At 36.4% G+C, this 12,500-nt stretch overlaps 1 protein-coding gene and 1 long non-coding RNA gene across 3 annotated transcripts in view; one reads left to right on the top strand and one right to left on the bottom strand.

Moving 5' to 3' along the window:
• The window catches only part of LOC115224027, a 131,557-nt gene that overhangs the window by 30,974 nt on the left and 88,083 nt on the right, over window positions 1–12,500 (top strand). The window contains exons 3-4 of one of the 2 annotated variants that reach the window (XM_029794823.2): window positions 4,555–4,623; window positions 8,273–8,331. In XM_029794823.2, coding sequence (XP_029650683.1) covers window positions 4,555–4,623; window positions 8,273–8,331 — 128 coding nt within the window. The remainder of the gene's footprint in view (window positions 1–4,554; window positions 4,624–8,272; window positions 8,332–12,500) is intronic. The other variant, XM_029794824.2, reaches the window with a different exon arrangement.
• Window positions 1,197–12,500, bottom strand: part of LOC118767801 — a 12,736-nt gene continuing 1,432 nt past the window's right edge. Inside the window, exons 2-4 of the long non-coding RNA XR_005003717.1 lie at window positions 10,925–10,931; window positions 6,253–6,264; window positions 1,197–1,309 (exon numbers count right to left, since the gene is read on the bottom strand). This is a non-coding gene — a long non-coding RNA (uncharacterized LOC118767801). The remainder of the gene's footprint in view (window positions 1,310–6,252; window positions 6,265–10,924; window positions 10,932–12,500) is intronic.

Here is a 12,500-nt window from a genome sequence, read left to right as displayed (position 1 = left end):
TTCATCCCAATTATGCAATGTGCGCAGGTATATATGTAATTTGTGATAAAAAATATACGCTATTTGAACTTAATTATTGTTACACATGTTATGATAAATATGCAATATAATAATGTGATGAATACTTTTTAATGATGATTATGCAGCGTGTAACGACAGTGTGGAATGTACGCAAATGAGTATGCAATATGTGCTAATAATTATGAAATATGAGATGACAGTTTTATGTTTTAATTATGTCATGTGTTACATTAACCCTTTGCTGGTCCAAAGTATTTTCATGTTTGTCCTAAACGTCCATGCTTGCTTTTAGGGTTTTCGGTAGCCCTTGTTTCTTCTGTTCTGAGTGATATAAAGTTTTCCTTTCGTAAGTCCCAAATTAGTCTATGGATGAAAAAAAATTGCGGAATGTGTATCCTGTATGATAACACCAGAGAAATATGTCCTGTAATTCACATGTGATATATAGGACATGCAAAGGGTTAAAACAGTGGTTCCCAAACTTTTTTTGGACTGCCACCCCCTTGACACCCTGGCCACATTCCTAGCACCCCCACCCCCAAATGACCATCACAAATATAGACCTATTTCTGAAGCAAATTCAAACCAACTGTATTTCACAAATAAAACTTAACCTAACGAACCCATTATTTTGTTGCTTTTACATGAATCTCTACCCCTTTATCACCCCAAGTTTTACATGAATTGCTACTCCATTATTGCCCCACTTTTTGCATAAATTTCTACCCCTTTATCACCCCAATTTTTACATGAATTGCTACTCCATTATTGCCCCACTTTTTACATAAATTTCTACCCCATTATCACCCCACTTTTTGCATGAATCACTACCCCATTATCACTTTATTTTTCTTCAATGCCCCCTTGGAATTTTCTACCACTCCCAGGTGGGTAATACCACCCACTTTGAGAACCACTGGATTAAAATTATCTAAATCAAAACCTTCCATCCAAATTTCATGCTAATTTATCTCTCCTGCACCAACATATTTTACTAAATTCTTCAAATTTTCAAAACTAAATAAAACAAAGACTGAATTTCAACAGAAATTTGGTAGCAAAAGGATTAAACAACTTACCTCTTTTACTCTTTTACTATATCCACCAAAGAAATGTATAAACACTTCAGGCAAGGTAAAATCTGTATAAATATTTGACTTGTATATAAGTACCTCTATAAATATAGACACCTCTTTTGATGTTTTATCAAATTCCAAATAACACTGAATTAAAATATTTATACAAATTTTTCCTTTCCTGAAGTGTGTATATATTTTTGTGGCAGACTCTGCATAAAGCTTCAAATTCCTCTGAGGTCGACTTTGCCTTCCATCATCTTTTGGGGTTGATAAATTAAGTACCAGTTGCATACTGGGGGTGATCTAATCGACTAGCCCCCTTCCCAAAAATTTCAGGCCTTGTGCCTAGAGAAGAAAAGACTCTGTATAAAGCTTTCCTTTCATAAGTCCCAAGATCTTCTGTGGTTGGGAATGTGTGTCATACATAGTATAAATATGTCTAGAATATATATCCTGTATATCATCACATGTGATACACCAAACCGGCAAAGGGTTAATTAAATAGTATGTGATAATCATGCAACATTTGATTGTAATGTGCAATATATAATGATGTCTATGCCATGCACCATAAACGCTTAAATTTTGTGTAAAAAAAAACTCCCTCAATTTTAACATTTTTACTTGTAATAAACTCAGGGGTTTTCGACCACAAAGTTATTTTACACAATTCTCAGTATGTTTTCTTATTAACCTAAAATGTATAAAAGTTGAAACATGTTTGTCCAAAACAAGCACAATTTTCTCCTCACCTTCAATAATTTTAATATACTCTACCGAAATTTTACTTACATACTTACAAATTATGTCATAAAAAAAAAAACAATCTCTTTCTACAGATATTTTCAAGAAAGATGTCCTAACTGCCTTGATTAGTCTTGTGTGAGTTTTCCGAACAGCGTAACTGCAAATTACCCTTTTTATGTAATTTTTTAAAAATTAATATTTTAACATTCCCAAATATAATACTAATTATTTAACTTAACGAACTAACAATTTAACCGAAATATTAACCACTATGACACTAACTTTGTGCGTATCCTTCTTCTTTAACCCTAACGAGCATTTATTTCATTACTTTGTCTTAATTTCTTTAGTATTTTTGTCTCTTTTATTTATTTTTTATCTTTTACCTGTTTCAGTTATTAGGTTGTGGTCATGCTGGAGCACCGCCTTGGGGAATTTTGGTACTCATTTTATCAGTCTCTTTTGCTGATCTGCTTAGTTACAGGGCACCTAAACACACCAATACCAGTTATCAAGTGAAGGCGGCGAGCTGGCAGAAACGATAGCACGCTGGGTGAAATGCTTAGCGGCATTTCGTCTGCCGTTATGTTCTGAGTTCAAATTCCGCCAAAGTCGACTTTGCCTTTCACCCTTTTGGGGTCGATAAAATAAGTAACAGTTACACACTGGGGTCGATGTAATCGACTTAATCCCTTTCTCTGTCCTTGTTTGTCCCCTCTATGTTTGGCCCCTTGTGGGCAATAAAGAAATAAGAATACCAGTTATCAAGTGTTGGTGGGACACACAGACACACACACACACGATTTTGATATTATATGCATGGGGGTATATGCCCACTGTCCATCCAATTGGCTTATCCTCGGAGATAATCTATATTATAGATACAATCTTCCTAGTGCATCTCTCCTTGTAAATCAGTGGATTTTTTGGAAACTGTTCCACCCTCTTATCTTTGAAATGCTGAACTCATTTCAAGTTCTCACTGCTGATACACATAAATCAAACCAAGAATCTCTGCTTGAGTTTATCTCCCTCACTTCAACTCTTTCCGTGCAGATCAGCCCTAAAGTAGTGCCACACCCTCACTGATAGTGTATTACTGTTATAAGACGTTACAAAGTAGACCTTATCTCTGCTCTTTCTGAACTTATTTTGGCACGGAACCCATTATACATCATAGGTTTAACGTCTGCTTTTCCATGTTTGCATGAGTCAGATGGAATTTGCTGAGGCAGATTTTTCTAAGGCCAGATGCCTCTTCCTGTTGCCAACCCTCACTTGTTTCCAAGCAAAATGTTTCCCTGTAACCAGGCATGTTTTCCCATGGAAGACTGGAAACGAACAACCCTGCTTGTATGATGGTGATGCTTATTTACAGCAATCAGGTGATGTCTAGGCTAAGGTATACACACACAAACACATATAAACACATACATATACACATACATACACACACACATAAAAGCAGATACATACACACATGCATGCAGATACATGCATACATACATACATACATACATACATACACAGATGCATACACACATACATACATGATTATACATACTCATACATACACACACGCACACTACACAGACACACACAAACACACACAGTGGGCTCCTTTCAGTTTTCATCTCCCAAATCCACTTAGAAGGCTTTGGTCGACCCAGGGCCATTATAGTAGAAGACACTTGGCCAAGGTGCTGAGATGTGATATTGAACCCAACACCACAGGATTGGAAAATGAAACTCTTAACCACATATCTACACCACTTCCTATATAGTTTTCCTCAAAAAATCACAGAACCTATACCTATATATTTAACAGACAATCCCCACCATTCCTAATTTTAATAAAACCTTTAATTAAACAAAAATTAAGAGAAAAAACTTTATTCATTAAAATCAACAACCAAACGCCTAATAGCATTTTCTTTTAATAAAATAAATTTTTCCTTGAATTTTATTACAAAACACTTTGGGGAATCTTAGAATTTCTTTCATGCAGCTCTGCGGTTCATTAGAACATATTTTGGGAAATGTAATCTTATCTCAATTAGCTATTTTGTTAATTATCATTAAATTGTGTTTGTTTATGTTTTCTTGTTTTGTCTGGGACAAATCTAACCTATTGATTTGATTGACTGATTATTGAACCCTTTTGAGACCAATTCACCAAAAGCTGCTTTCGGTTCTAATGCACCAGAATCTCCCCTTGTTTTGCCCTTTAGCTTATCAGGCCCAAATATTCTATGTGTTTAATGTTCAAACCGGCCAGATTTGGCCTCTCACATCTACCTAAAATATTCTTTTCAAAGTCCGACGGTACAGCTGAACTAAAAGTATTACTAAAAACCATAAGGGAAAAAAATTACATTCAGGTTACACTGTGGCACACCAGTGTGCCACGGCATACTGGTTGTGGAGCACTGATCGAGAGGACTGCTCAAAATAAAAACACCTGTTATTTTACTTAATCCCTCTAAATCCTCAATCATTTCCAGAATGAATTTGGAGCACGCAAGCAGCATATTTTGTTAGAAATCTGGTCACAAAAGGGTTTAAGAAGTTTCGTGTTTACAAAATGCTTATTAATTAACATTATTAACCTTCTAAATACTAATTGGTGTGTGGTGAATGTATTAATATTTATACTAACACTACTAACAAAGACTTTTGGTTTTTTTTTCTTTCTTTCTTTCTTCAGAGAAATCCTGATACCATGAAACCTTTACCAAATCAATCTACCGTTTCTTCTCTCTATTCCTCCAATCAGGTAGAATCAGGGACCATTTTTGTAACTTCCTTGCATGAGTCTTGTCTGCTTCTTCACACCTTTAAATTTTTTCTGTATTTCTTTTGTTCATTTCTGTATTTGTTTTCCCTACACACACACACATACAGATATGTATATTATTTAATTACACTTTGATTCAGCCTCATGCAACTTAAAGTTTTGTGGGCTTGTCTAACCTAACTCATCAGGCTAAGGTAACTGAATGGAACAATTTCACAATCGTTCCTGAAGATTGGGCTGTTACTGGTGAAGGCAGATCGCAAGCTGTTGTTGATATGGGAAAACGTGGTGAGCTAACAGAACTGAACATACTGCACAAAATGCTTTGCGGCATTTTGTCTGTCTTTAAGTCCCGAGTTCAAATTTTGCTGAGGTCGATTTTGCCTTTCATCCTTTCAAGGTCGATAAAATAAGTACCAGTTGAGTACTGGGGTTGATGTAATCGACTTACCCTCCTCCCCCAAATTTCAGACCTTGTGTCTACAGGAGAAAGGATATTGATATGGGACATCAGATACATACCCCAGTCTGTATTTGTCGGACTTTATGCTTGTACAGGATAGAGAGGTATCATCAACATCCTGTGCAAGTATTAGGTCCTAGAAATACAGATGGGGATATGCATCTGCATCAACAATGCCATGTGACCTGCGTTGACCAATAGCAGCCCAGTATCCAGAAATCATCTTGAACTTGCTCCATTGAGTTACCTTATCTTGATGTTAGGTTCGTTTCACAAATCCATGAAACTTTGGGTTGCACTGAATTGAATCAGAATGTTATTAAATAATAAAAGTAACTTATACCAAATGTGTTAAGTGTCATTTTATTTTGTCTGTCTATTCACTTGTGTATATGTATGTGTGTGTGTGTATATATATATATATATATATATATATATATATATATATACACACACATATACACACATACTTACATATATGAGGTTGGTGCATGATTATTGCGGCTTATTTTCAACAAATTTTATTCAACAAAAACAATAACGATATTCAACAAAAACATCTTCAAATGACAGTCTGACCGTCTGCCAAGCAAATGGGAAGCAGTAATTGAAGTAGATGGTGAATATGCTCCAGAATAATCATTTAAAGTTGTTATTGTTACATGTTGGTATTGATTTTGTTGAAAAAAAGCCTCAATAATTATGTGGCAACCTAATACACACACACACACACACACATATATGTATGTTGTTGTTGTTGTTTCTTCCTTCTTGAGCCATGCCTGGCTCATAAAGACCAGTTTCCCGGTTTCATTGGTGTATAGGTTCCCCACCTGGATGGGACACTGGTCTGTCACAGGTGAGCTGCAAGATGCAGGAGGAAAGAGTGAGAGAAAGTTGTGGCAAAAGAGTCAGCAGAAGTTCGCCATTACCTTCTGCCAGAGCCACATGGAGCTTAGGTGTTTCGCTCATTAACACACTCATCGCCCAGTCTGAGATTCGAACCTGCAATCCCTCGGCTGCGAGTCCGCTGCTCTAGCCACTAGGCCATGTGCCTCCACACATATATGTACACACACACACACACTCACACACATATACCCACACACACATGCATGTACACACGAGCATATGCACGTACACACATATATATATGTCTAAATGTAAACAGTCACATTTGATATGTTTGCCTAAACTCAGATGTGGGAAGAGGTTTTGCTGCGGAAAAAGGGAGATAATCACAGGAGAAATATCTTCTCATAAGCAACATCATCTCTCTATATATAAACGGCAGTTTGTCTGTGCGTGCTTCTGTGTGTCTGTTTGCTTGTACCCTCACCCTGACCACGGCTTTCAACCGATTCTGATGAAACTTGACACACACATAGCCCAATGTCATAATTCAAAACTAATGCAGCGAAAATTTTGAAAAGTTCCCCCAGTTCTGAAAAAATTCGATAAATTCGACATGGGGTCGAGAATCATAAACACAAACCACAAACTGTCTAGGGGACGCAACTCCACCTTTTTTAATTTAAAATAAAAAATTTACCATAATTTTTTTCCATTTTTTTGCTATTTTTTGGCTATAACTCTCTAAAAATGCTTTATAGTTATTTCCCTTACAAACCTGAGCAACGCCGGGCGATACTGCTAGTTGGGCTATAAACGATGTCATTGGATTATTGGATGCATGCATTTCTGTGTTAGGCTTTGTCAGCTGCAGACAGTAATGATAATAACGATAATAATAATACTGGCAATGCATACAATGAGCTTCTCTGCTCTAGGTGTGCGGAAAACACTCGGCGAGAAATGGAAGAAAATTTGAAGAAAGAAGGAAAAAAAATATAATCATCATCATCATTATCATCATCATCGTCGTTTAGCGTCCGCTTTCCATGCTGGCATGGGTTGGACGGTGCAACTGAAAGGATGAAAGGCAAAAGCTGACCGTGGCAGAATTTGAACTCAGAACATAGTAACTGGCGCAATACCACTAAGAATTTTGGCTGGTGTGCTAATGGTTCATCCAGCTCACTGCCTTAATAATAATAAAAATTAAAAAAAAATAATAATAATAATAAGAAGAAGAAATGGAGAAACTCTCAAAATACAAAGACCTGGAAATAGAGGTAACTAGAATGTGGAATCTGAAAACAGAAACAATTCCTGTCATAGTAGGTGCATGAGGTATGATAAAAAAATATTCAGACAAATACATAACAAAAACACCAGGACTTACAAACACATATAACATACAGAAAATTGCACTACTAGGCACTGCACACATCCTACGCAGAACACTTTCCATACAATAACCATCAGAGCATCACAACAAATCACAGCACATACCCAAGGCACACAGAACTGCACTCGGTAGTGAAGTGAAAGCACGCTATAAAAATAAAACTATTGAATAATAATAATAGTAGTAGTAGCAATAGCCGTGTCCTTTGCAATTTCCTGCAGTCGTTATTATTCACTATAATTGCGTATGACATAATGGCACACAAAATCATTTCTGTGTTTCCAATAATTCCTCTATGTCAATACAAATCCGTTTCATCCACAGAAATTGGATCTTTGGATTTGAACGATAATAATAATAATAATAATAATAATAATAGTAATAATAATAATTGATTATTGGCGACAGAAGCAGTATTAATATCAAAAGATAATCTTTATATCCAACTTAATTTGAATACCTTCTTAGGCATCCATATTAAGTTGGATATATAATAATAATAATAACGATAATGATATTAAGAATAATAATAATAATAATAACGATAATGATAGTAAGAATAATAATAATATCATCATCATCGTTTAGCGTCTGCTTTCCATGACGATAATGATATTAAGAATGATAATAATAATAATAATAATAATAATAATGATGATATTAAGAATGATAATAATATTGTTAATGATAATGAAAACAACAACAATAATAATAATAATGATAATAAGTTAAAAATAATAATAGTAAAAAACGCATACTATCAATGCAAATAATGAAAATGGTTATAAAAATAATAATAATAATAATAATATTTATTGTATATAAGCACATATTTATTTAAAGAATGCTATGAGTCTTTTCCTATTCTATTTATTTACTGCGATCTCACTTTCTTTTCTTCTTCTTTTTCTTAGGAAAATCTCCATTTAAACAACACCATCAAGGATTATTCTGATGGGAATGAACTTGACCAGTAAGTATTAATTTCCTTCTAATTTTCTGATAATGTCTGGTCTAAATTGGAGAAGGTGAGGGCTGCAGCAAGGTTGTCTACGTGGTTAAAATGCCTGGTTTGTAACCACATGGGTCCGGATTCAACCCTGTTGCATGCTGGCTTTGGGTGAATGTCTTTTGACACTTTTACTACAAGTTCATCAATGTCTACTGAGTGAAATTTGTTTGACAGAAACTCTAGGAAGCCTGCTTTGTATGTGTTTTGCCAAAACACTAATGAGGTGAATTGATAAGATATAATTTCACCAAGTGATTGTGTAATCTTGACAGTTGATTTGCTGTAATGTGTATATGCTTTATAAAGCTTCAAATACCAAATGCATTATCTGTATTTCTGTATTTTATTAATATGGTATATATATATAATATAATAAGCAACAGGGATCTCTGGATATCCTTGTTGCTTATTTTATTCTAATCACCTTATTTTAAAATTGTATGGATAATACCATACTAAATTCTGGTGCCTAGGACGTCATTAACAGTGAACAACATGAAATACGAAAACAAATGAGTTCAATATGCAAACAAATGGAAAACAGGACAAGTAACACAAAGAATGACCCTTCATCAGTTGTTGGCTGTCTCTCTACTCCTCATTTTGAGCATTGAACATATATTTGTATGCATGTATATACATACATACACAGACACATTCACTCTTCGGATTTTGTGGTTCACTTTATCAATGCACACTGTTCATATACGTTGATGTAATCTTTCAGGTGACTCACCAACATCGAGCAAGGACATGTCCTCTACATCATATATTAAATGCTCATTTGTAAAAAAAAAAAATCACACACACACACACACACACACACACACACACAAGTAAAGTGCGCATCAAACAAAAAGCTACCTTGTTCTTTCTATCTGAGTTTCCTCCCTTTATGGCAAAGAGAACTTTGACCCTTTCATTACCATATTTCTGTTGAGATGCTCTGTGTTTCTTTCAATTGATTTCAAATATAACAAAGCATTTAGTAAAATAATTTAGTTATCATTAAGCTGGTATTGTGGTGTAAGATTTTAATTCAGAACTTTTGTAAACAAGACATTTGTACTACAGAGCCAGAGGTGGTTTCAGCTGGATTGGTATCGAAAGGGTTGAGAGAAGCCGTTTAAGAAAGGAAGAATGATTTTATTGCTATTGCGGTCATCTTCATCTTTCATATCTTCAACATCAATATTAATGGGACCTGTGGAAATCCCACAGAGTGAAAAAGATTAACCCTTTTGTTACCATATTTCTGTTGAGATGCTCTGTGTTTCTTTCAATTAATTTTAAATATAACAAAGAATTTAGTAAAATAACTTAGTTATCATTAAGCTAGTGTTAAGAACATAAATTGTGACTAAGTTTTGGTGGAAGATTTTAATTCAAAACTTAAGAAAACAAGACATTTGTACTCAGTGCCAGAGACAGTTTCAGCCAGGTTGGTATCAAAAAGGTTAATTAATAGAGATTGTTAAAACATGTTACGGACTAAGTACTTGAAGTCATAATTGATAAAAAAGAAGAAAAAAACCATTAGGGGTCATCACCCCTGCAAAGCAGTGACCCCACATAGAAGTTCTTCAAAACATTGAACTTATAGGTGCAGATGTAGTTGTGTGGTAAGAAGTTGCTTCCCAACCACATGGTTCTGGGTTCAGTCCCACTGCATGGTACCTTGGACAAGTGTCTTCTTTTATAGTCTTCGGCCAACCAAAGCATTGTGAATGGATTTTGTAGATGGAAACTGAAAGAAGCCCATTGTATATATGTGTGTGTGTGTGTCTTTGTGTCTGTGTTTGTCCCTCATCACTGCTTGACAACTGATGTTGGTGTGTTTGCGTCCCTGTAACTTTGTGGTTCAGCAAAGAGACTGATAGAATAAGTAAAAGGCTTACAAAGAATACGTCCTGGGATTGATTTGTTTGACTAAAAAATCCTTCAAGGTGGTGCTCCAGCATGGCCGCAGTCAATTGACTGAAACAAGTAAAAGAATAATGAAAAGAAAGAAAAACAGGTAAAGGGAGCTGTATGAAAAGGAAAAGGGAGCTGTTTCATCCAAGCTGGAGGCTGATGATACCTCACCTGTGGTGAAACAGCTACCGGGTCTTCACTGACTTTGTTCCCTTTTCTCTTCTAGGATGTGACCCTTTATCAGTAATTAAATGAAGGTTAATAAAGCTACACAGAAACACCTTCCATAATGCGGCTAAGCCTGAGATAAATACTGGAATATAATGCAGTACTACAGCAGACAACATGCTCTGACCACTGCGCTATGCTCCATACACGTCTGCACTGCTCACAAACACAGATGCAGAGGTCCTCACTGTATCACACACACAACACATACACATCCTTACCATGACTATACACCACACATCATCGCTATCATACACATACACACACACGTTCTTACCACATATATACACACTTTCGTCTGCACAGCATCTACACACACACTCTTAGACTTAACCTCACCACACACACAAACACACCTATGAATTTATCTCTCTCTTACCACATATATACACACACTTTCTCTTCTTACCACATATATACTCACTCTCGTCTGCACAGCATCTATACACACATACTCTTACACTTAACCTCACCACACACTCACACACACCTATGAATCTCTCTCTCTCTCTTGGTTAGTCCACATTACTCTGTGTTCCTGGGTTCAGTCCATATGCACAGCACACTAGGCAAGTTTCTTCTACTTTTACTCTGGGCCAACCAATGCTTTGTGAGTGAATTTGATCAATGGAAGCCCACGTGTGTGTGTGTTTATGTTCATCCTCCCTCCATTGACTGACAGTGGCTGTTGGTTTCTTTACATCCCTGTAACTTAGTGGTTTGGCAAGAGAAACTGATAGAATAAGCACTGGTTTCTCTGGTGAATATAAGAGATGTAGTCAAAAAGTATCCGACTTTGATCTTTTTTAGCACAAAATAATAATGTGTAAGCAAAATCCACATGGCTAGTAAATGGCTGCATCCTTTCTGAGCAAGTGCAAAAACTTTTGTGTCTAGGTTGCACCAGTTGTTCAAAGCGATGCGCCGAGTTCAAACACGAGGAGTGTGCTGCGCAATTTTTCTTTTTGAGTCAAGATGACAAAGCACATTCGGCTACGGGGAAAAACACAAATAAAGGAGTGGTATAACTGGTTCATAGATGGCTGCACCTCATTGGACAGTGAGCCAGGTTGTGACAGACTATAAACTGGCAGAAAGAATGAAATGATTGCAAAGGTTTGAGGAATAGTTTATGAAGACTATGTGGTGAAAATGATCTGACCTGTGGGCAGCAAAGAACTGGCAACTCTACCATGACAATGCACCCACTCATTCCGTCTACATTGTCCAAGCCAGTGGTTTTCAACCAGGGTTCTGTAGAACCTTAGGGTTCCACCAGTACAGTCCAGGGGTTCCGCAAGAAGTTACAAAAATGCTAAAATCGACAGTAATTTTTAATTCTCCTATGCAGATATGTGTGCATAAGACAATTATTGCACAGGGGTTCCTCGAGCCAGTGGAATGTTTCCTTGGGGTTCCGCTCCAGCGAAAAGGTTGAAAAACACTAGTCCAAGCATTCCTTATCAAGCAGAATACACCACTTGTTCGTCAGGTTTTATATTCTTCAGACTTGGTTCTGTGTGACTTTTGGTCATTCCTGAAGCTCTAAAGAACACTCTTACAATCTTACGATCAAGGGTGCAATACCCTAACCACTAAGCCATATACCTACACCTTTGTGTGTACACACATACACCTACACACACAAACGTACACACACATACACGTACACACACAAACGTATACACACATACACGTACACACACAAACGTATACACACATACACGTACACACACATCACGTACACACCACATACACATACATACACGTACAGACATACACGTACACACAAACGTACACACACATACATGCACACACACATACACGCACACACATACACGTACACACACGTACACACACATACACGTACACACACATACACACACATACACGTACACACACATGCACCCACCCACACAAACGTACACACATACACGTACACACACAGATACACGTACATACACAGATACATGTACACGTACACACAC

Source organism: Octopus sinensis, linkage group LG24 (genome assembly GCF_006345805.1).
Source record: "Octopus sinensis linkage group LG24, ASM634580v1, whole genome shotgun sequence".
NCBI lineage: Eukaryota > Metazoa > Mollusca > Cephalopoda > Octopoda > Octopodidae > Octopus > Octopus sinensis.
Note: the sequence above shows the minus strand (reverse complement) of the source record. Positions and strands in the feature narration are given on the sequence as shown.